The 24,790-nt window shown below is 41.1% G+C and overlaps 3 protein-coding genes and 1 long non-coding RNA gene across 7 annotated transcripts in view; 3 read left to right on the forward strand and 1 right to left on the reverse strand.

Annotated features, from left to right (window-relative positions):
• The first annotated feature begins 138 nt into the window (after nucleotides 1–138).
• pdzd3b (PDZ domain containing 3b) lies at nucleotides 139–12,764 on the forward strand. 2 transcript variants are annotated; one of them, XM_035434262.1, is made up of 11 exons: nucleotides 139–598; nucleotides 5,222–5,249; nucleotides 5,745–5,809; nucleotides 6,324–6,535; nucleotides 6,883–7,087; nucleotides 7,612–7,748; nucleotides 7,961–8,165; nucleotides 8,302–8,498; nucleotides 9,300–9,494; nucleotides 9,892–10,116; nucleotides 11,666–11,743. In XM_035434262.1, the coding sequence occupies exons 1-11, from the start codon at nucleotides 583–585 to the stop codon at nucleotides 11,696–11,698; spliced, it is 1,518 nt and encodes a 505-aa protein (XP_035290153.1). In that variant the 5' UTR covers nucleotides 139–582; the 3' UTR covers nucleotides 11,699–11,743. The 2 variants fall into 2 exon arrangements, with proteins under 2 accessions (XP_035290153.1, XP_035290152.1); XM_035434261.1 differs by lacking the exon at nucleotides 11,666–11,743 and adding an exon at nucleotides 11,860–12,764 and having other exon boundaries at nucleotides 145–598.
• Nucleotides 8,047–15,293, reverse strand: LOC118236152. The gene is made up of 6 exons (XR_004766997.1): nucleotides 15,220–15,293; nucleotides 11,963–12,048; nucleotides 11,661–11,736; nucleotides 9,400–9,532; nucleotides 8,283–8,506; nucleotides 8,047–8,128 (listed from the first exon to the last, which is right to left on the reverse strand). It is a non-coding gene; the product is annotated as an uncharacterized LOC118236152 (long non-coding RNA).
• atp5l (ATP synthase, H+ transporting, mitochondrial F0 complex, subunit g) lies at nucleotides 15,054–16,485 on the forward strand. Its single transcript, XM_035434264.1, has 3 exons — nucleotides 15,054–15,208; nucleotides 15,856–16,016; nucleotides 16,265–16,485. Exons 1-3 carry the CDS (start codon nucleotides 15,157–15,159, stop codon nucleotides 16,361–16,363), a joined length of 312 nt encoding a protein of 103 aa, XP_035290155.1. The 5' UTR covers nucleotides 15,054–15,156; the 3' UTR covers nucleotides 16,364–16,485.
• Nucleotides 16,486–20,492: 4,007 nt separating this feature from the next.
• The window catches only part of LOC118236776 (histone-lysine N-methyltransferase 2A-like), a 47,232-nt gene continuing 42,934 nt past the window's right edge, over nucleotides 20,493–24,790 (forward strand). For 2 of the 3 annotated variants that reach the window (XM_035435397.1, XM_035435399.1), the window contains exon 1: nucleotides 20,493–20,796. In XM_035435397.1, the coding sequence (XP_035291288.1) occupies nucleotides 20,551–20,796 (246 nt within the window). In that variant the 5' untranslated portion in view covers nucleotides 20,493–20,550. The remainder of the gene's footprint in view (nucleotides 20,797–24,790) is intronic. The other variant, XM_035435398.1, reaches the window with a different exon arrangement.

Below are 24,790 nucleotides of genomic sequence, written 5' to 3' on the forward strand. Positions count from 1 at the left end.
TGCATGTGTTGTTGTATGTGCATATGTATTCGCACAGTGGAATATTCAGTGTGAATTCAGATCTGACACAGTTTATGAGCCCAGTAGGGATCAAAGGTGCCCTATCAGACGAAAATGTACTCTGATAGGCACTGGAAGTTTTATAGCTGTATCTGCATGCGGAAATGTGTGTGAACATGTGTACAATGCATGTATGTGTATGCATGCCCACAAATAGCATGTATTTTCATGCTAGGGGAAATCGTCAAATCATCACAAGGTTTTCTTTTCTTGTTGAAGTATTGTGTGGAGCAGAGAGCCAGCCAAGGGAGCTCTCTCACAGTTTCATAATCTTCTCTTGTGATAATACAATTATGCGTGACAGTAAAATTTTACAAGAGGGTGGACTGGCTTCCTCGCTGAGAACAGAGTTTCACACTTCAGATTAAACATTAAACCCAAACGCCATCCCTCACGAAGGAGGGAGGGAGGGAGAGAGGGAGGAGTTGCAGAGGGCAGATAAAACACTCTTTAAATCCCACTCTGCACTGCAGCTCACGCCTCTAAACAGCCTCTCCACTCCAAGCACCTGGGACTAAGGATATGAAAGAGAACACAGGTAACACTGTCAGTGCTGCTATCTTTTTAAGATCTCTCAATCTTAAAAATGTAATTCCAGAATATCATGCAGTGGTTGAATATGTGTATTGTGGGTACTATAGTGTATGCTATATACATATATGAAATATACATATCATTTCATTTGATACAGTTTTATAGCTAACATTTTACATTGATTATCCCATGTTGACATGATTTTGGTTTTCGGAATGTCAGAGAGAGGAAGTTCTTTGAGAGGATACACCTTGCCTTGTGTTCCCCTTCCACCTGACAGACCAGGTCCCCTCTGTCCCTCATCCTGAGATGTGTTTATTTTTTTATGGCTTTTAAGCAAACAAAAGACCAACTTTTACCTTTATCCAGTCTCAACTGGAAACAGAAAAACTGCTGAAGAGTAGAACTTTGACTGTGAGAGACTCATGCCAATGGTCATGTCAAACTCCAGAATACATCTTTAAAACACTCTGTTCATATCAGCTGTGGTCTGGAAGTAAGGAATGTATGACAGGGATGGAAGAGGAGTGAAGGGAGTAAGGAATGGGGGACGGATGGACCTGGGGTGAAGGAGGAAGAGAGTGAGGAAGGGAGGAATGGGAAAAGGAGGGAACATAGGGATGGATAGAGAATGGAAAGGGGGAAAAGGGGAATGAGATGGAGGGAGGAATAGAAGGAAGGAAAGAATTGAAGGAATGAGGAATGGAGGGAGGAATGGAAGGAGAAAATGGAAGGAAAATGAGGACTGAATATTTTTGAAATCCTATAGTATCCTTCATTATTTTAGTTTTTTTAATTTGAGTTTACATTGTGGTCTTGAAAGTGTGTCCTGTCTGAAAGGCTCAATGTGTCCTTGCTAAACACTGATTTCCAATCTAAGTCTATCTGTTGTAATATTGTTGTGTTCCTACAGTATGGTGTTGTGCAGTTCTGTACATGCTGCTTTACTTCTTGTACTACTGTTGTTATCTTTTATAAAGTTCAAAACAAAACATGGAATAGCTTTTTATTTCTGGATTGACCACATTTACTTGTACTGCTACTTAAATACATTTAATATCAGGTATTTTAAGTAATATTTAAACTGGTGAATTTTGGTTCAGTTTCACTTGAATCATTTTCCAGTATAGTATCTTTACTTTTACATAAGTAAGGCTTTTGGGTACTTTTTCCAACACTGCATATTTCCTAGTGACTGTATTAAGATAACATTTATCTCAGAATTAGTCGTTTTTTCCACTGCTTTTCAAACACAGAGAATACAATGCTTCAACAAAATAAAATCTACTCAAACATTGACATTAAGCTGATATCTCTTCTGTACACTTAGCTACTCATACAATCTCAGCTTTACTTTTGTTGGTTCCAGACAGCTGTCTGTTTTCAGGCTTTCTGTTGGGAACAGTTTAAACCGTACATCAGCTATGGGAAAATAAAAAAGCATCATATTTCTTACAAATCTTCATTAGGTTGATCACATTCAATTAACTGACAATGACAGTACAAGGTGGGTGTCTAGGACCAAGGTTGGGGGAAGATATACTGTATGTTTTAAATCATTTTTTATCCCAGATTTTTCTATATTCCTCCAATATAGACCACCTACTTGTATTAGTTGGCCTGTTTGTTTGTTTCATTGCTGCAACACCAAATGTGGGAGACAAAGCAGCCAATCACATGCTCTCCTCCAAAATGCATTCTGTCGGCTGCTGCTCTGCAGCCCGCCAGTTGAACTGTGCTGCAAATGTCGAATTAGAGCACTCCATACACAGGTGGTGCAGGTTACCTGCAGGTGGCCAGTGAACCAGAGTCCGTCTAGTCCGATGAGTGAGAGACAATCACACTGACTGAATCCCGCCTTCTCTGCTGAGGTGGAATGCCCAGGGTTCAGGAAGTAAAAGTCTTACCATGTGTTTCTCTCGCTCAGCCAGCTGATTTCACGAATTAGTTCTACCTCCTGGCTGAACAACTGTGCTAATTAGCAAATCCAGGTGATTGGAACAAAATGATGTGGAGGACTTTTACTTTCTGAAACGAAATTTTCCACCTCTGCCTCCCGGTATGACGCTACATCCTTTGCACTCCTTGTCTAGGAGATACTAGTACATAACAAAAGGTTCTAGTGCTGCCTGTGCTGTTATGCCATCTATGGATATTCTCTGTATTCTTTTATAAATGTCCACGATGAGGCAGTGAATCAGGACACTAAGCTCCAGCAAAGTCAGATGCAGAGCTTTACTTGAGAGCACAGCGAGCTGAATATCTGGTCAGTGTATGAAATATCTGTGGCACCCTTAGTGCTGTTTGCAGAGTTCCACAGTTTCTAAGCAGAGGGGGTAGACGGAAAGGCTCAGATGTTGGTTTCGTGATTGCGGCCAGCACATCTCCCATTGGGGTTGTAACATTTATAGCACGGATAAGTAAACAGCCTGCTGTGTGTGAGTTTTAATCATGGCTTTGTTGACTCACGCATCGGTTTGAAACATCCTGCCTCACAATTAAGAGAATGATGTCACTGGACATATAGTTAACATAGATGCACAGGTACTGACCACTTTCCTGCGATGAAGAGTAGCATTCCACAAACACTTTTATTAGATACAGTGATGGCATCAGACGGATATTCTGGCATGGTGAGTTGATCTCGAAAAATAGTCAGCAGGTTTTAAAAAAAAATTAATCACAAGAAGTCATTTTATTTCTATGGTGAGAACAAATTATTTAGAACTGTATTCACACTTAGGCCTTATTCAGAAGGGATTAGTTTTACCCAAGGATGTCCTGTAATTGGAAATATTACCTATTACTGTGATTTTAATCCTGTCAGAACCTGTCATGTTGGTAATTTTTAAATTTCCCAGACTGAATTATTAATATTTTTTTTGGAGAGGGTAGTAGGTAACTGAGGTCCTCTGGTAATAGTAGTCCTGTGTGAGTAGACATTTCAGTAATTTTAGAATGTGATTTATTTTTCCGCACCTTTCTCCACGTGTGGCATGACAATGGTCTCTGTAGCGGAGATTCTTTTGGAGTTGTCTTTTTGGAAGCCATGTCATTTCTAGTCTGGTGCCGTGAAATGTGCCACGTTTTTTAGCTCCCGGAAGTTGCAATATATAACATCCGGGTCAGGGGTGGGGTGGGGTTATTGTGCATTTTTTAAACCCGTGAGAACACTGCTGGAATCACTTACGTAATAACTAGAAAATACATTACAGGACCTCCTTGGGTAAAACATAAAATCCCATCGGAATACAGAGTGGTGTTTTAGGCTACAACTGTACATCTCTCATAAAATCACACCACTATATATTTGTCTAGTTTCATTCATAGGACAACTCCAAAAAAAAAAAAACTATAAAGAGATGTCTCATCATATGTATCAAGTATTCAGCACATCAGATTCTGAGACTTCACACCTGACCCTGTTATGGCTTTACTTCTACCTTGAGCTTTCCATTAGAATGCATGACGAAACATTAAAGGGAAAGAGTGGCTCCATTCTTCAGATAACTTGGTCACTTCAAAAATAATCTTGTTGAGAAGGATATTGTGATCATAACAGGGTGAGGTTATAACAGGGTTAATGTTGATATTGTATTAAAGTTCTTTTGAATTTGGGCCAAATTTGGGAATCTGTGTTTATTTATATGGATAAAATTTACAGTTTTATTACAAACATTTGTTTCATTTGTCTGACCAGTGACAGATGCTGATATTTAAAATGTATCATGTTAGGTCTGAAGAAAAGCTAGCCTTTTCAGGCTCTTATAATTGATATAATTGTTGATAGTTGGAACAGTCTACCTTTTGACTGGATAGGCTATTATGAAAAAATGTATGCTGTACAAGCACGTGTCAGAGTACAGCTGCACCAAATGACCTCTGCCTGTACAGAAACCGCATGAATTATTGCACTTTGGAATCGACTTGATTATTACCAAGATATTGTACGATCTACACATACTCCCCAGTATTTGTCTATATATACACCCAAATATTTGCAAGAAGTAACCTAACCTAATTCTATTTGAATCTATTTGATATTAGGTATCCTATAAGGCTCTCACATTGTAGCTTTTTAGCTTTACTCTAGAAAGTGATTGTGAAACAGTCTTATCTGTTTTGGTACTTTTAGATATCCTTGTAATTTTGCACTACGTGTTGTTTGCCTGTTGTCTGTGAATGTTTCTTTGGACAAAATAATCTTCCAGATAAGTACATTTCATTGTAATACAGTTTATGTAATAATAATAATAATAATCATCATCATCATAATCATAATCATAATCATAATCATAATCATAATATTAATTGTGTTTTTGCTGTTATGCTTGGATGCATGTTGTGCTCATCTTGCTCATTTTAAACAAACAATACAAAAAACAAACAAAAAAAGGCTTTAAAAGACTCCAGGAGACACTGAGGAGTGCAGTGCCCTCAGAGCAACACTACCTCCTTTTCTCATTTTCCCTTATTTCCCCTGACTTCCCAGATCTCCCAAACAGGTTTTCAGGTCATGTTCTTCTGTACATTCCCCCGAGCGAATAAATGAAATGGAGCACACTTGCCAGCTTTCGGTGTGACGCAAACCTGTCTAACCTGTTTTCTCACGTTACTCTTACTGCAGGATATGGGGATATCATGGAGCTAACAGAGTAAGTCACTATATGGTTCTTACTTTTAAAGCTCTCTATTCGGCATCAGACTCCCTTCTTCTCACAAGTCTCTCAAAGGTACTTGCATTCCAGCCAATCATGGGCGAAGTTCTGGCGAAGTCTCTCCCCTGGAGTTTGTGAGATTGCCTTGCGTTTTTCTTTGCGCTGATAAGACTTCACATGGCCTGACAAGTGCTCGTCTCTCTCGCTTGTCATAGAGAAAAACATTGCGTCACTCCCAGGCATATCCTCATGAAAATGTAGCTTTTCATCCAAGGTTAAGTCCGAACGCGAAAGAACATAACGTTAAAAATAAGTCAAAACAAACTTCTGTCAGTTATTGACATGTTCCTACATTTAATTTCCTATAGATTGTAGACATATATTGTAATGCTGAAAATTGTACAATATATCAGATCTCTAAACAGTTGTGAAATATATTTAAACTCTGTTAAGTCCCAAATTAGAACTTGTTTTTTTAATTCTCCTTGACAGGAAATTCACTTTCAATCCAAAAGAGGGGATTGACAATCCAGCTCTGGTCATCTCAGATGATACAGGTTCGGTTCCCTCTCTCTCTTTTTCACTTCCTCTTGAAGATGTTGAGGAATGCATGAAAAGCAGCCATTGTTTTTGATTTAATCCCTTTAAAATATGCTATCAATTGATAGTAATCGGTTTTGTTTTTATATTCCTTACTAACGTGCCGGGGACCCGAAGTATATTTTCCTATTTATTATATATATATATTTGTTTTTATGTATATTTTTCAAATCACAGGCGTGATTGTTTTTGTTTTGTTTCTGAAAAAAGCCCAGTTGCTATCTTTTGGAAGCATAGTCTTTTCTAACATAACTAAATCAATGATGCATTAGTATTCAGTTCAGTCTTGGGTTTCCTTTCTTGAAGCTGTTCAAATTGAAAGAGGATCTTTTACAAGGACACTGCAGCAGTGTTTTTTTTCCTAACAAATTGAGGCAGCACACCAGCTCTTGTGTGTGTGCTCATCCTGTAATGAAATGCTGATGTGCCCCTGCCCCTCCCCCCTCCCCCCTCCCCCTCCCCCACCCACAGCACCTGCTCCAGGGCTCGAGGTACGTTTGTGTGTGCTTAAACGCAAGGAGGGAGAGAGTTTTGGGTTCCACCTGCGCATTGAGAGGGGCTGCCGGGGTCATGTGATCAGGCAGGTGGAGCCGTGGGGCTTGGCCGAGCGTGCAGGGCTGAGGGACGGCGACCGACTGCTAGAGGTCAACGAGAACTTTGTAGATGAGCTCGAGCACATACAGGTGAGCGAGAAACCCCCTGGATCTGTCTCTGTTCACTGCACCTGAATCTGTGCTCTGTGCCTGATCTGTGCTCAGTGCCAGTGTCTGATCTGTGCTCAGTGCCTGTGTCTGATCTGTGCTCAGTGCCAGTGTCTGAACTGTGCTCAGTGCCAGTGTCTGATCTGTGCTCAGTGCCTGGGTCTGATCTGTGCTCAGTGCCAGTGTCTGATCTGTGCTCAGTGCCAGTGTCTGATCTGTGCTCAGTGCCAGTGTCTGATCTGTGCTCAGTGCCAGTGTCTGATCTGTGCTCAGTGCCTGTGTCTGATCTGTGCTCAGTGTATGCTGCTGTCCCTGTCTCTGTGTCTCAGGTTGCTCAGAAAATCCAGGTGGGGGGGCCTCAGCTGTGTCTGCTGGTGCTGGGAGGAGATGAGTATGACCAGGCCGTGTCAGAGGGCCTGGATCTCCGGGCCCTGGCCAGGGGCCAACGCGGGCAGGACTGCGCCCGGCCCCGGCTTTGCCACATCACCAGGGACCCCGGAACTGGCATGGGCTTCAACATCGTTACTGTCGAGGGTACGAGGCTAGGGTGCCAACTCATTAACTCAGTAACGCAGCTACTTATACCATACACAGGCAGTGCCTAACTGCACGTGGCATAACCCTGGAACAGAGAGCCACACTCACTGATCATACAGAGATGGCATCTCTGTCTGCCTGTATGAGCTGTGTCAATTAGTGCTGCATAGTATGCACTCTCCTTACCTGAGGGAGGGCATTGCAGAGATGGTATGGGCCTAAAATCGCAAGTGCAAATTCCTAATTTATTTGTTAAAAAATAGTTTGCCCCACCCGGAGTGAATTCTCTCTGTCCATAGACCGATATAGTGTGAACACATCCTTTCATCTAATGCTGTCACTATCTGTATGATTCATACATTTCTTCTGCTTAAACTAAAATTTAACTGACAAGTTTCTCTGTAACATACTTATTGTGCCCCTTTCAGGATTCCTCTGATTATAGCTTTGTGTTAAATTAAAAAGCTGAGCTGTTGATTGGTTCATGGCATGTGCTGATGCTGAATGGGTGTGGTTTTCAGGAGAGAAAGGCAAGTACTCTGTGAGCACAGTGGCCGGGGGTCCTGCAGAGCGAGCAGGGGTCAGGAGGGGGGACCACCTTGTGTGGATCAACGGTGCCATAGCATCAGAACTCACACAGTCTGCAATCAACAAGATGGTAGGCCGAAACCGCTGAGACTCCCTCAGTGTGTTCAGCGCCCGACTCTAAACGAGTGTCATTAATGAGTCAATGAATACATCATTTATAAATGAGTAATACATCAGTTCATTCATTCATAACTTAATTTCTTTATCTAGCTACAACCCTCCAGTTACAAGCCGAGTTCGTTAAGCATTCACCTTACCCCTGCCCCAACATGTCCCCCTCAGGTGAAGAGGTGTGGAAACCATTTGACCGTGCTGGTGATTGACAGCGAGAGCGAGAGGAGCTACGCCCGTCGGCGGATGCCCATCCTGCCAGCCATGGCTGGAGCCCACAACCTGCCGCACTGCCCCCTGAGGCTCCACCTGCAGCAGGGGCCTGACGGGTATGGCTTCCTGCTCAGACAAGAGAAGTCAGCTTCGGGGCGAATCGGTGAGTAACACCGATGAGTAACGCGCAATTGCACAAACACACATTGATACACACTGCATTTCTGCACACACAGAGAAGACACGTCACGTCTACACACAAGCACACGCACAAACTCACACGCTGCCTGCGTGTCCAGACCACAGGCTGCGTGAAATAGACTCCGGCAGCCCGGCGGAGCTGGTGGGGATGCAGGATGGGGACGCGCTATTGGCCGTGAACGGGGAGGTGGTGGAGAGCATGGAGCACGATGACATCGTCCACAGAATCCGGCAGAGTGGGCAACAGGTCACCCTCACCGTCATCCATGCTCAGGGAAGGAACTTCTTCACTCAGGTGGGCGGCTAGATGGGAGGGGGGCAATGGGGAGAAGTCATATTCAGTACACAACCCAGATCTGAGATCTGATAAATATATACGCAACATCCTTATGGGTTAAGCAGCAGGAAAGCAAAGCTAGCAACATCTTGGCTTTGAAACTTCATTAAGCAGTATATTCACACCAATAATTATTTGGTTGTTTGATTTCTGCCATAGAGCTTAGGACAGTTTGGGTTCTGCATCACCTTGGAATAACAACATTCTCATCTCATTCAGATTGACAAGCAAAGGAAGCCTTAAATGGCCTTAAACCTATATGCTGTACTATGCCTTATAATTTAGTGGGCATGAATACTGAAAAGCAAGGAATTGCTTTCTTTTTCGAGAAATGAGCATACACATTCCACCACTTTCAAATCAAGTTTATTTATATTCACAAAACGTTTGTCACAATATGCTTTACAGCAGACCTTGGCTCATTTTGCTCTGACACCAATGCATTATTATTTAAGAAAAAAAGGGCATTGCAGCCAGTTCAGTGAGGTAAACGTGTTTAGGAGACAGGAAATGATTTATTGAAGAAAATCAGGTGTTACAAACAAAACTGTCATTGTGACATCAACCTTTGTTCTTAGTTATTAAGCAGATGATTAGCTTTCAGTGTAGATAAGGGCTACGACTAAAGGTAAGGAACAATGTATTGCATTCTAAATGAAAAGTCAATTGCACGTTGGTACTAGACACATATTATGCAACACTGTCATCTTTGGTAAAGTACGTTGTGAGAGGTTCATTTGTATTTTTCTCCTTTTCAAGTTGGGGCTGTCTCCTCTACTTTATCACGTGCATGAAAAAGAACAGACGAATACAACAGTGCCCTCTGCTGGTTCACCAAAGGAAGAACAGGCTGACTTACCCTGTCCACGCCTGTGCGTCTTTGAAAGAGGGCCCACTGGGTTTGGCTTCCACTTGGGCTGCTTTGAGCAAGAGCCAGGAACCTTCATAGGCCAGGTGCTGCTCCTAGTCTTTGGGTGTCCTGTTTCAACACACTATACCAGTCACAAGTACTTAGCACTCAATAATCGCATTCTCCATTTGCAAGATAGGGAATCAGCTGTAATCTTTGATCTTTGAGAAGGAAAAAGTATTATTCACATGTATGAAATGTCCATATATGCATCTGCACAGTGTTATCACACCTCCAACTTACGGCCAAAAATAAGAAATAGCTATGCATAGTTTAAGAAGTCATCTACTTTATTTACACGCAAGTAAAATGCTTCTTATCCATGTTAATATATACAAAGTATTTGGCCTGTACCGCTAGGAAGCAGTCATTGAGGAAGTGCTAGCATGCTGAAGGTGTAATACAGAGTTTAATGATGAAGTTTAATCTCCTGTCCTCTAGGTGGCGGAAGGGGGACCAGGACAGAATGCTGGTCTCTTTCAAGGTGATGTAGTGGTGGAAGTAAATGGACAGAATGTGGAGGAGGAATTTCTGGAGGATGTGGTCCTTATGGTGAAGGAAGGAGGGAGGTCTCTTAGTATGCTGGTGGTGGACAGGCCTGGGTACAAGAGGCTGAAACAGACTGGCACACTTATTACTCCAAGCCTCATTCCACATTTTATTAAGGTAAAATATGCAACATGCACGCACAAATAGACACAAACATGCACACACAAACATGCGTACACAAACACATTCATGCTAATATGCAAGCAGGCAGACACACACACACACACACACACACACACACACTCACAGACTTGTCCTCTCACATATTTACATGAATTCAAGCCCTCATGCACTCGCATAAACACATGCACATACAGGATAGTGGACAATAGTACTAGAATATTACACAGACATGGTCAGAAGGTAATACTAATAGCAATATAAAATAAAGTAACATACTGTATACAGGGGACATAACATACATAATTAACATACAGTGATGTGAAAAAGTATTTTCTCTATTTTTAAATAAAATAATCGGCTACAGTAGGTGCAGGCATATGAGAACATTCCAATAACATAACACATATACAAAAAAAGTATTTGAATTCCCTTGTCTCCCTGCCCAACCACTGAGCTGTCTGACTTTTAACCAGGCTCTGATCATTTCAGCGAACATTACAAGGCATTCCAACTTCAGAAAAGTCTATCGATAGCTAGATTCAGGATGGAACCAAAAAAGCGAACGATTTGTTCAGACACATCTCGTTCATCCAGTGGAGTGGAGATAGCATGACAGATTAATTTAAACCATGAGTGCTAAACTGTTGCAACGTATTGTTCTGACAGCAAACACAACTAGATAATGTACCCAGTTACAAAAACTCAAAATAGTTGTTATTCTCAATCCCTGAAAGAGTTTTGATCATCGTTCATTTCGTACTGCCACACCCCACTCCTCCCACTTCCCACGCCCCTGAACGTAATTGGGTAAAGCAAGATGCTGTGACCAAACCAGAAACAAGCCATTCATACTTAAAAACCTACCAGTTAGTCTGAATAAGCAGTTCTACAAATGAGAGTGGGCTAAGATTCCTCTACAGCAACGTGAAAGACTGATATCAAATTATAGGAAGTGATTGGTTGCAGTTATTGCTGCTAAAGGCAGTGCAACCAGTTAGTAAGTTCAAATGGCTATTATTTTTTCACATGGGTGATATGGGTGTTTGATAATTTTTTTTTCAAAAATGTAAAAATGTGTTTTGTGTTTACTCAGATTCCCTTCGTTGAAAAATTTGAAGCCATTCAGTGTGACAAATATACAATAATAGAGGACATCAAGAAGGGGCAAATACTTTTTCATGGCACTGTAAACATTTGCACACTCATTTAATAACTAGCTAATAGTACACAATGGCCTTGTGTATATGCTTTAGCTGTATTCAGGTCAGAAATGAAGAAAAGGACAGCATAAAAAAGGTGTTTTCCAAAGAGAACACCTGGGGTGATAAATTGCACAACAACAGAGAATCGAAATTGGCCCACAGCTGCGTAAATACAGATCTTTAACTCAAAGTCAAATGTATTTTCAATGTTTACTGTTTCGTGCTGTAATGCTGATCATGTGGTCAAGTCAGCGGAAGTCTATTTCAAAACAAATAAAAATGTTGTTGCCTAGCAACCGGATAATTCCAACCCACATCCTCCTGCTGTTCACTTACCACAGCAAAAATTCTGCACTGCCATGATGTCCCCCTAGATGGGCAGAGAGGAGTTTCTGTCCCTGGTGCAAGCAAGCTGTACTCACAGAAGAAAGTCAAGCACACAGTTAATGCACATCAGCTTGAGAAACATTATCAGTACAATATTTAATTGTTAATGGATTTGATTAATATATTGTTTCCTCTTTTCTCTTCTAAGGATGAAAAAACCACAGATGTTTCTGTGATGTGACAAAACATCAGCGACCTCAAAATGAGCCGTTTTATTTAGAAAATTACAATGATGAAGTAAGCCACATTACTTGTTCATTTGGTGCTGAGAGAGAATGTTCCAGGGAATGCAGCAGAAGACAAAGCACTGGTCATGACGCTGCCAGTCTTGCAGAAACTGCAAGAGACCCATTCTGAATGAATGCAAATTAAGGCACTTTTCCTGTGAGGGGAACAGGAACTGCACACCTTAAAGAGTTTTTTTTCGAGACAGTATAGTCTTATATGTGTGCTTGTGTATACTTACGTGCATGTGTATTTATGCTTGCGTGTATGCACCTGTATCTATGTGTGTGTGTGTGTGTGTGTGTGCGCATGTGTTCGTGTGAGATCTTGTGTCATACTGCTGGACACCAAATGAAAGACAGCAACCCGCTAGCTACCTTCTTAATCCTGCACAGAACCTATGCCATGGCATTTCAGCCACCATCTGAGCCTTACAGTCCACAGAGACACTGTTAAAGCTCCTGAATTATACCTTGGACCCCCATGTATATGACATCCTACTGATGATCATGTGACAGAATATATGAGAATGCAAGAAAAAGAACCAAGGTAGAAAAACAAGAAACAAGCAGCAGATTATTTCACAGTTCAAACTTTTAGGAACCCAAGTAAAGCCAGACTTAGCACACATTTATAAAATTAATAAATACCATATGAAGCAACAGCATTTGTGAATGATCTAACTCATTAATGACCAGTGTTAATGATAAATTAAAAACAAGCAGTATGCTATATATATAATCACAAAAGAATTGTCTTTATCTGTATTTATTCACAATGTGACATGTCATCTATGTTGATTCAGATGTACTGGATAAATATAATATATGCAAATAAAATATATTTAATACATTTTTATTCCATTTGTTTATATAATGATTTAATTTATAATGATTTTTTTTTTTCAATGAAATACAGTTTTGTTGTTGAAATGCTTTTAGGAATGTAAAAGAAGCAAGATAGTATATACTTTTTGGGTCATCTGAATGATTATTTGAAAAACAGTAGGCAACACGTAGATTCCATATCATATCGAAAGTACACAGTAACATGTTGGCTTGACTGCAAAGCGACCAATTTTTATCAGGAATTACATCATAAACAACAGCAACAACAGCAAGAAACTGCCCATAATACATTCAAATTGAAGTCATATAGACTTGACTAAAATTAAAATGAACTTAAAGTGCTCCAGTCAATGGAATTTTTCAATGCTCCATTTAGAAAATGTTTTAATGTTAGGAATAATTTCGGAACATTGAGAGGTATTGGACTGCTCTGATTCTATGGCCTTAGAGAGTCTGTCCCGGTCTTAGGGAGTGGAGTTGCACCAGACTTTTATTTTTCTAAAGTTCCAATGGCATCTTTACTTGGCACTCAGTCATAAAAAATGGGCTGGGATTATGTCCCTGAAATATGAGAACATGAGCTCTTTTTGCATTGTTATGGTCTGAGCAAATGTCATGGAAACAAGTAGTTTCAAGACTTAGTAGTTCCTGTAGGCTCTTTCAGCTAACGAAACACTATTGATTACCAAAACCAAAATGTTTACTCATAGACCTAGATGTCTCTTTGTCTCAAATACTGAAGTTAATCTGGTAATGCAAGTTCACATTTAAATGTGAAAATGTCTGTCACTCAGTCAAGAGAGACAGGGAAAGGGTACTTAGAGATAAGTGCTCAAAACAAAACACAAAACAAGGAATTAATTTGTAAGCTATGTAACTTAGGCATGAGGGCCTTAATAAAACATAAAACTAAGATGATGCAAGACCAGCCTGCAGTAGGCTGTCAAACTTCCTACCATCTGCTCTGTGCACACCTAACTAAATCAAACCAAATCCTAAAAAAGGCACCACTGCCCTTTATAGTCTATATCAAGGGGTTTCAACTTCTGCTGATTCAGGGATCCCCACTCAGGCTAAAAGGCATCCAAAGGACCCACCATCATAGTTATATTTTTAAGAAATATCATATTTTCAAATATTTTCCCAAATCTATTATATTGTCATTATATCAAGTCTGACTAGAGACACCCTACAGTACCTTCAAGGAACCCCAAGGGTCTATGGACCCTAAGTTGAAAACACGCATTTTAAAAATGATTCACGTAAGTGCAAAAGAGGCTCACCTGATCATGACACCATAAGACAATGCACATGCATGATATCCATAACAGTATTTACGGCAAGTCATAGGTAACTGTACTGAAATGCCTGTATAGTCGCTACTTGTGATTCTTATTTATGAGTTATGAGTTAGTAGCTGCATCTGTGCGTTTTCACCTTGTACAAATATTCAATTTTTATAACATTAATGGATTAATTACATCAGATTAGGTAAATTAGGTTACCCTCAACCATCAGGGTTTGCTTGCTCTGTGGAGCCTTCATCAACTCTTAGGCACTGAGGAAAAGCACTGCTGAGCAGATGAGGGACGAAAGGATGAGAATGGAGTAGTGTTTTTTTGCCAGGAATATGGCATAACACTGTAGAACATCTGTACACTGTACACACTGAACACTGTACAAACCTAACATTTTCTGATGGGTGCAGAGAGGAGTTCCCCTATTGGCTAATAGAAACAACTTAGTTTCCCAGGACTCTCATCAAGTGATTTTAAGAGTGATTTGGGGCTTCAATGTGCTGCACAGGCTGCTTCTAGCTAAGATTCAGCTTCCGCTCTTGTGTGAAATTAAATTAGATTGATGTACGCTTTATGTTCTATTGGGGAAATGGCTATGGTCCGGAGAAACTCCATACAGTTGTTTGAAGTTAATATGTTAATTCATAAATAGTTTTTAGATGCTAGTCGCTAGTTAAATGTCACGACTGTGACAGAAATGCCAGCCAACTGGGTCTCTAAAGCTTAGCTTCTATCACTGTTCATTGAGCTCTATCGAGGTCGAAACCACTCTGTCTAGCATTAGTTGACCACATTGAAGCCTTAGATTGTGTTTTCTCATACGGATGTCCCTTATATCGTAGATATAAATAATAAAAACTAGACACACTCAGGTTTTTAAAACGGATTTGTAGATGAGTGTTAATCATAAAGTGAAATACTCAAAGAGCGACAGTTGTGTGGGCAGTTGTATTGTTTTTAACTCAGGCAGTTCACTAGATAACACATTTTGTGGGTCCTGTGTAGCGGAGGTGACATTCAGTCGAGGCAGGCTGGACAAGACGGTCTGGGGTTGAAAAAAATAATCTAGAAAACATGGCACAAGCAGTACAGAAATTGGTGGCTAAGGCTCCACAATTAGTCGGCGGTAAGTCTTACCTTTTCGAAATAAAAAATAGTCCAAGTCCAGAACCGTGAGATGTCTGCTGTTAGTGTTAGCGTTTGAATTGAATGGCGTAGCAAGCCTTCTAGCTAACTTAACTACAGTTAGCTAGGTCGGTTTAGACTTTACATTTAAATTATCTAGCAGTTTAGTCGGAATGGCAACGATTTTGTGGATTGAAACACTTATTTTTTGGCTTCAGGAAGCTCAGTGCGTGAATGCACAAATTATTCGAATGCACCTTACTTGGCTAGTTATTGGACAAGAATTACATGGTCTCGAAGTAGTTAGCTTGATTGCTAACTTTTGCATGACCGTGAACGGATACAGCATACAATACCAATTTATTTTATAGCCAGCCAGCTAGCTAGCTAGCTAGCTAGCTACGTGTTTGCATTAGATATCGCTATCGTTGATTACGGTTCATTTGGCATTTTCCGTGGGCTTAATGAACTATTACGTAACCTTTGGCTTTAATTAACATGTGTCCTTAGCCAATTATTTGGCTGCAGTATTTAAAGCAATTGCTCTTATCCAACAAATGTCATATTCCGATAAACACATGTGTAGCTTCCCTAATGAAAGGATGATATACCTACACGTGTAACGTTATACATGGGCTTCTATTGCAGCTGCAGTCTCCTACTCCAAACCCCGGCTAGCTACTTTCTGGCGCTATGCCCGCGTGGAGCTGGTGCCTCCTTCCCCAGCAGAGATTCCCAAGGCCGTTGAAAGTGCCTTGGGGATTGTCAAGAGCTTCCAAACAGGTCGCCTTGGTCAGACCACAGTTAGGGTGGGTGTGAAGTAAAATGCACAGTGGTATTCATGCTAGTTGGAAGCTTTGGTAGCAAGCTTTCACCTTTCCTAAAGTAAATGTTTTTATTATTTGTTAAACAAAATAAAATGTATTGATGATTAATTTCAAATAAGTGTTTCCATTCTGGTAGCTGTGTTTTATTTGATGTTGATATTCAAATGAGAACATCTCTAGGTTTACTTTGTTTTTGCAATGGCAATTTATGTTGATGTGGTGCTTCCCAGGATGCTTTGAGGAACGGACTCGTCGCCACAGAAGTGCTGATGTGGTTCTACATCGGAGAGATCATTGGCAAAGGAGGCATCATTGGATACAATGTGTAGACTGTCCTAAATCATAGACTGTCCTGTGGTGTCTTTTTCCCCCTTGAGCACCTGTAAATGCTCTTTGCCTCCTGTTCCAAACATGTTTTGGGATCTAATAAATGTCTGTTGTTTAAAAGTAACACTGTGTTGTTTCAAATCTCCAGCATTTCCTGTGGGCTACACATACTGTATGTAAACAAGCTTGGCAGTGAAGACCACAGTTTCACTGTGATGCAGTGCTTTTGCAACTCTGTCCTGGGGATCCACTGTGTATGCAGGCTTTTTTCACAGCTACTGTGTATATACAGACGGGTGACATATTAAAGGAAAAACCTGAATAAATGAGTGGAGAAACAACATGTAGATGTACTGCCTGATACAATTAAGCAATTATGCTCTGGCATGTATAAAAATGCTTGGCAGACCCAGTTGATCTAGATTTTGGATCAAAATGGCAAGAGGAAAAGATCTAAGTGACTTTGAAAGAGGGTTCATTATGGGGGCACAGATGGCAGGAGCTTCAGTCACAAAGACTGCTCAACTGGCTAGTGTTTCAATAGGAACAGTGACTAAAATGAAATATGCATTTAGATCTATGGGCAAGACATTAGTAAATAGGGTCGGAAATTGTGGTTGAAAGTGCACATTTCAATGACCGTGATGCTTGTGCAATATGTAAGGAAAAACAGAATAGCAACTCTTCCTCAGGTGACTGAGAATGTCAATGCAGGATGTGCAATAACTTAGTATTGATTTGCTGTGACCCTTCCCTCTAAGGAGACAAGTGGACCCAAACCATGCCAGGAAAATGCCCCCTACAGCATAATAGAGCCATCAGACCCCCTCACTGTAGGAGGTTTAGCATTGAGGCCTGTACCGTTCTCTTGGTGTATGGCACACATGCACTCGTGCTCTTGTCGAAAATATGAAGGATGACCTTCATATTAATTGGGTTATGTAGTATACTTTTTCTCCCACCTCTTTAGACCAGTGCCTATGGTTTTTGCACCACTGAACTTAAATATGCATTTGTCTTTGTAATGAGGGGTTTATGCACTGCAGTCCTACATTATCCCTCTCTAAGTAGTCGTCCACAGACTGTTCTTGCTGACACGGTCTGATCACATCCTGCGTTGACATTCTCAGTCAACTGCAGAAAAGTTGTTCTACTGTTTTTCCTTATTACACTAATGCACAAACATGGTCATCGAATGTGCTTTCAGCCACAATTTCCAACCCTTTTCACTGATGTCTTTCCAATAGATCTAAAGGCAGATGTCATTTTAGTCACTGTTCCTACTGAAACACTAGCCAGTTGTGCAGTCTTTGTGAGTGAAGCTCCTGCCACCCATGCTGCAATAATGAAACCTTTCATAGTCACAGATCTTTTCTAATTGCCATCTTGATCCAAAATCGAGGATTTTCAGTATAAGGAGGACAGTGTTCTCACCTGTCATAATTAGATAATTTTTCTGTCTGTCTAGAATTTTATCAGTTTAAATAATGTAATCTTTCTAAAGGAACCATTTTTCATAGCCATTTTAATAGAATAAAAAAAATTGCCAGTACAGACACTGAATATTCCTCTCTTTAATTCTCATTTCCCATGCTACATAACTCAATTAAATTTCATACTATGATTCAAGTACCATTTGAGTAGGTTTTCATCAGACTGTATCACCAGTATCATGTTTGTGTTTAATTGTTTTGCTGGGTTTTTGCTCAATATATAATATTGATCTTCTGTAACAGCTCCCTGTAACATATTGTCTTTGAGATGACAGCAGCTAGAGCCAGAACTTGGGTCACAGTATCAGTTGCTTTCCATAAACTGTCAGGAGAACCTTACTGCGACTCTGCCTGGTACTGTCTCTCTCCGGCCTCAACCCGGTTATTTAAGCCCTTCTGAAACAAGAACACGTAAAAAAAAAAAATACTGTGCATTTCCCACACGGATGATGCATCGACCAGCCATTTTGTGCCTAAACTCTTGGCACACATCAGGTAAAATGGACAGGGATGTATATACTTTAGATATTTAATATTTGAGGTGATTAGATGGCCAAACTGGGAGTTTGCCTAAATAGTGGGGAAACCCCTACTCTTTCTGAGAAGTGTCAAGAAAATTGAATGGGCCTTGGTTTAACAACTTATTCAAAGAATGGATAGAGATTTTTTTACATTTTGTAATTACTCATTGGGTGGCCTGAAGAGCTTTATTTCCTTGACTAAAAAAATGTTAACACAATCAGCAGCGGTGTTCTAATACCAACCTGTTGATCAATAGTGCTATGAGATAAAATGGAGCTGAGACAAAAAGTCTGCCATCTTACGCTGCCAGACTAGACTAGATAACAGCTGCTCTGGTGCTCTATGCAAATTCACTGACTTCTTGGGTGAAATCCTGACCCTCTGTTTGAGTGACAGTTTGCAAAAACAGGCCTTGTGGCAGTATTTTGTTGTAGTTTCTCAAATATTTCCCAATGCATATAAATGGTAAATGGACTGCATTTATATAGCGCTTTTATCCAAAGCGCTTTACAATTGATGCCTCTCATTCGCCAGAGCAGTTAGGAGTTAGGTGTCTTGCTCAAGGACACTTCGACATGCCCAGGGCGGGGTTTGAACCGGCAACCCTCCGACTGCCAGACAATCGGTCTTACCTCCTGAGCTATGTCGCCCCGACATTGCAATTGCATATACACATACAATTTACTTCGTAGCTGTAGGGAAATTTGCCAGCAGCCGGACTAAAAGGATTAAGGATAGCTTATAGCCGAACGCACCTAACATGATGTAGACCTACTTACAAAACATAACAGACACATGCAAAATAAATCCAAGGTCCCTACCCAGTATTGCTAAACCAAAATTAATTTCTGCCAGTGAGGAGTCAATCTTCATACACGTCATAATGGGCGAGGATACAATGTGATGGTATTTTCTGTAAACCAGTAAAAACTCCAAAGAAAACCAGAATGATTTGGTAAAATTAATTAGCTGCGTAGCTGTGCAAAATATGAGGTTCGTGAATCCTCTTACATTCCAGAGTACTGAAAATTATTTAGTTTTTTTTTTTTTTAAAGGAAGAACAGCATTTGCTTCCAATAAAAGGTCTTATAAATCAAGATAACCTCAGACAGGTAGCTTTCACTTTAGTTAAGTTTGAATAAATAAATATGCCAAATATTTATTTTGTCACATGAAAAAATACAGGTGCTCTACGCTTACACCCAGAAAAAGCCACTTAATTTTTTTATTCTGATTCGCAATTACTATGTTCCCACGATTAATTATACTAGACGCCATTGTCCAACACAAGGTGCAGCACTGCAAAAAAAACGACATTGTAGAGGTACCGAGTATTCCCAATAATGGGATGTGTGTAATACATGACCACAATAAATAAGCAGCAGTTTTAGATTAAAAGCAAAGCTCAGAGCTGCATAGCGCTTGGAGAAATAATTCCCTTAGAGAGAGAGGGAGAGGGAGAGGGAGAGGGAGGGGGAGGGGGAGGGGGAGGGGGGGGGGGTATCATTTGGGATGCAGAAATACAACTACAGTCATATGGGCAGTGTACACCTGCACATTCAGATAGTTGAAGAATATACTGAAATAAACTGCAGCAAGTAACGTAGACTACCACCGGGTCATACAACTACGGAACACAAACACACAGACGCTTCCTATATAAGATAAAAACTGTGAAGTCGTAGAATGATACTTGGCTGGCTATTTATACTACATTGGGCCATATATTTTCTATTTTGTTGGCTAGCTAGTGAACGGGTTTCGGTTTAATGATATTGTTAAGTTAGCTGTCTGGCTGTAAGGCTACACAGCAAGAAAGCGACAATGAGTCATTTTCCATTTCCGCACACCACTGAAGTCCTCCACGTTTTTCCTTCTGTCTTGTCTCCCTGGTAGCAAGTTTGGAATGTGGTCTTCTTGGTGCTTGTATTTGTAGCTAATCGTTTAGCATTAATCCTGGGTCCAGCCCCGGACTCTGGGTTAGAAATAACTCATACGATCTCGATGATGATATTGTACAAAATGCTGTATCCGGGTTCTATGTATTCCCAGCCCCGCAACATGAATACATCGTAACTTAGCTGTGAGTGGCTAATTGTTGTTTGTTGAAAATACAGGTTTAGGGCCGCGCCCCCTCAGCACTCTGATCTCAGGGCAGGCAAGCACAGTGTAAAATGGCGCACAGCTGTCGGTGGCGGTTCCCCGCTCGGCCCGGTGGGATCAACAACGCGGGCAGCGGGAGAAGAGCGGGCCGGATACGGGTCACTGCCTCTCTCCGAACTGGCACCGGATCCCACCCGAACACATACGGCCTTGGGCCGGGCTTTGATGCTGCGTTGCAAGTCTCGGCTGCCATCGGCAACAACCTGCAGAAATTTCGGGATGTTTTTGGGGAGGAAAGTGGCTCTAGCAGCGGGGAGGTAAGATGACCAAAAGAGACAGTGGCAGGATGGGCGACTTATAGCTGGCTTAACTGCGTTTCACTATAAACACTGACTAGCAGTCATTTGAGATGTCCAGCCAACTTTAGTCGAGTGGCTGGTCATACATAGACAGTTATAGTTCTTATCTGTGTACCTCACTTGCCACTATTTTTTCACCGTGATTCATGCTGGGACGTAGCTAGTTAGCTATTCTTTGTGCAAAATGATTAAATTCCGGCTATTTAGAAGTTATTATAGAAAGTCCTGTTAATGAACAATTATTATAGCTTGCACCACATTGTACTGATGGTTATTAAACATGTACAACAGAAGTTTTAGTGCTTGCACAAGGTAGCTTACTAGCAAGCTAGTTTGCTTGCTAGCTTATTGAGATGTAGCGCGCTAACTACTGACTGGTAGGGTGCATCAGCGTTCCACATTTTGCAGCTAGCTATAATGTTAGTAGCAAGCTAGCGAGGAAAGGGTCGCAAAAATATAAAAATACTTTGAAAAGGTACTGTCGAGGTGACTCAACGTTATACTGATTCCAATTTTCTCGGTGAGCTAGGAATGATGTTGCTATTTTCTATTTGTAACTGCGTGTCGCCAGTTTTCGCAGTGAGCTCGTCCCCAGCAGCAGCATTGGTGACTGATTGAAAACAAACCATGTCACCGTCGGACTCGCGCAGTAATTCAAGCCTATGGCCACTTTCCATGGTACAATGAAACAAATGAAATAGGGGAAAAATGTTATTTTCAATTTCTCACAATTAAAACAATTGAGCATGACTGACTAAATGAAATTAGTGAATAGTTGCTTGTTAGCTGGTTGTGTAGCCATCAAGCTTGCAAGCTATGTACGTAGCCAGCAATTTAGCTAGCTAGCTATATCAGATGCTTTGTACTTAAAATATACGAAACGCGAGATAGTGGTTTTGTTATCTTTTTGCTCCCCGAGTATCCAGCTGTATTTGTGGAGAAGCGGGTTGAGGTATACGTTTTGCGTCTTTCTTCAACCGATTAACATTATTTATATTATTCTGTGATTTAAGGGTATCTTGCTAGCCAGTTAGCATTGAAAATATCAATCACATTTTCGCTGGGTAGCAGTACGACTCGTGTACCCCATGCTACACTCCCTGTTTTAGCGCAGCACGCCTACTTCCCTCTGCTTCACGAGCTGTCTGCGTAGTACGGTACTAACGCCTGTGAAATTGGAGGTGGACATTTTTTTTCTCTTCATAATAGAGTGCGTAGTTCCAAAATTAATTCGAAAACGTGGTTTCATCGAATTGCATACGTTAGGATATGAACTGAAATTAATAGTTTAGGTTTAATCTATGCAATATAGACTGTTAAAACGAAGTAATACGCTACAGCTTTTGCTATAATAACAGCGCATCTTATGACAAGCTCAAAAGGGGGCGGGGAGGGTACATTCGTCTCTCCGTTTCATAATACTGTAGCTACTGTTCTTAAGCACGCGTACAAGGCAGAGTAAATCGCGAGCACGATGCTGTCTGTTTTTGTTACTGGCGTCATTGAATTAAAAAAGCAAACCCCATCCCCCTGAGTTAAAGAAAATATTCATGGACCAATGCAGATGTGGACTGTAAACCAACTTTTTTACTTAATACGGGAGAAGATGTATAATTTACGAATTGTTTTGGATTTTGTGTTGACTGCAGAGGCGCAAAAATGTGCCTTAAATTGGATGGGAACATTTGTCGTCCCGTGTTTTCAGTGACTAATTAATATACAGCACCGGGTTAATCAGATTAGAGGCATGCCCTCGCATCTATTCAGTAGTCTGTTTGACCAGAGATGCTCAAGGAAGCGAGGATTGCTTACAGGGAAAGTAGCTAATGCATATTTATAATGCAGTTATTGTGAGAGATGATGCCTACCGTCTTTGAATTGTATGTATGGAGATATTGACATAAAATTCCAGTCAGATGTAGGAGTAGCTCATATAAATACAAATAAATGCATTTCCCTGGAACACTGATTACTGCTTGTAGGAAAAATATGAATATTGGAAGTCTTGTATTTTAGTTTTTAATGAAACATGGTGCGGTTCATTTTATGCATTGTCATATATTTTTGATTTTGAGAATATTTCCAAAAATGTTTTTCATTCCTTTTTTTAAGATGGTAAAGCTTAGGTGAAAAGTGCAGTGCCTCACACTGACCAGCGGGTTGTGCTGTTGAGTCACTTGCCACCTCCTCTGAGCACAGCAGATGGGCCGGGTGACGTTCAGTTTGCAGCCAGGTGAACTGTGGTGGAAGTGCGGAGGTTATGTATAGTGGTGATGTGTCATTTAGCTACTCCCAAGGGTGAGGGAGAGGGCTTTGCAGAAACACTTTTCTCTGTCTGTCTTTGAAGAAACACCACAGATTTAAATATAGGAAATAACAATCATGGATGCACATGCTCTGTTCACAGAGGCCATCAATCCAAATTCCACAGTAGAGCTGGCAGCCTGTAGAACTTGCAGATGCTGAATTCTGAGGCAATGTGCTTTGCCAGGGAAGGACCATTTTGGCTTCTGGTGACCTGCTCACTGGGTAGCTTTATGGGCGAGTGTGCGACACAAACATGTTTAGACAGAACATATTAATGGGCAGAGCAGGTCCCCTCGGAACCAAAGCACTTGAGGCTGCTCCATTTATTTGTTTTCGTATTTAGGCTAGTTGTTTGAGTTTAGCAGCAGGAATGGAAGGGTTAAATGGGTAAGTGTTTCAGTTGAACTTGCGCTGAGACATTTTTTAAAACCTGCTTTGATGCCAATTTATTACATTTTCTGCCTTAAGATAGTTCTAAAGTATATAGAGAGGGAGAGATTGAGGCCAAATGGGTTGATGAGTAATGCCTGGCAAACTATGCATTTGAGTATTTGGTTGCTTCATTTTAGAAGCCAGAAAACCTTCTGTAAAGTTATTGCAGATGGCTCTAAAGTGAGAATACTCTTCACAAGCTTGGTCAGACTGCAGTCGGACTGATAAGCAGTCCACAGACCCTGAAAACCTGTTACCTCCCAAGTTTCTGTGAGATTACAGTAACAGTACTGTAGGTCTCCCCAGTGTGAAAAAGCTCTGCTGAATGGGTTTGCCAGCTTAATTGGACAATGAGGGTAGCCCATATCTACAGCAGTGCAAGGCCAGGGAGTGGGAGTAGAGGTTCAGATCAGGCCATTATGCATGATGAAAAAAAAACTACTAAGTATTTCTCTTTATGTTAGAAAATATCCCCACCTACTCATGTGGAAAAGGCCCCAATCAACTGACAGCTGAATAAATCGCACAACAATTAGCACTTTGCTACACTGATTCTTCTTCTTCTTTTTCCATAAATGCTATGGCAAATAAAAGGGAAGCGGTCCAGCAGGTGCTAGCCTTATTTATGCAGAAGGGGGAGCCCCCAGCCCCTCCCACTCCGCAATCCACCCCCCACCCCCCCCTTCTCCCCCAGACGGCATGTGGATCTTAGCGGGAAGCTTTGTGTCTGCTTTCAGGAAGAGCAGGCGTCTGAACGCACACAGGCATGGATATCAAAGGGTGAGGAGGGGACCCCACTCCCCCGGGGGTCTGCGTTGGGAGGAGAATTAGTTACACACCCGCCTGTCCCGTGGCTTTATTCTTTTCTCTCTCACTCTCTCTTGCTCTCTCGCTCTCTCTCTCTCTCTCTCTCTCTCTCTCGCTCTCTCTCTCTTGCTCTCTCTCACAGAGTTGTACACACACACTCTGTACTACAGCTTCACCTGTGCTGTGGTGCTCTCTTGCATGGCTTAGAACCTCAGCTGTTGGTGTCTCGCATTAGAGCTTTTGGGAGTTTGGTACTCATTATGTTTTCCTAAAGTCTTAAGTGAATTTAATAATAGTAATAATGATAATAATAATACATAGCCTCTTGTTAATAATAATCTAAGGCAAAAAGTTGCTCAAGTTTGCAGTAAGAGTTCAGATTCTGTGTTTGGAAACATGAGGCTGG

Source organism: Anguilla anguilla, chromosome 9, assembly GCF_013347855.1.
Source record: "Anguilla anguilla isolate fAngAng1 chromosome 9, fAngAng1.pri, whole genome shotgun sequence".
Classification (NCBI taxonomy): domain Eukaryota; kingdom Metazoa; phylum Chordata; class Actinopteri; order Anguilliformes; family Anguillidae; genus Anguilla; species Anguilla anguilla.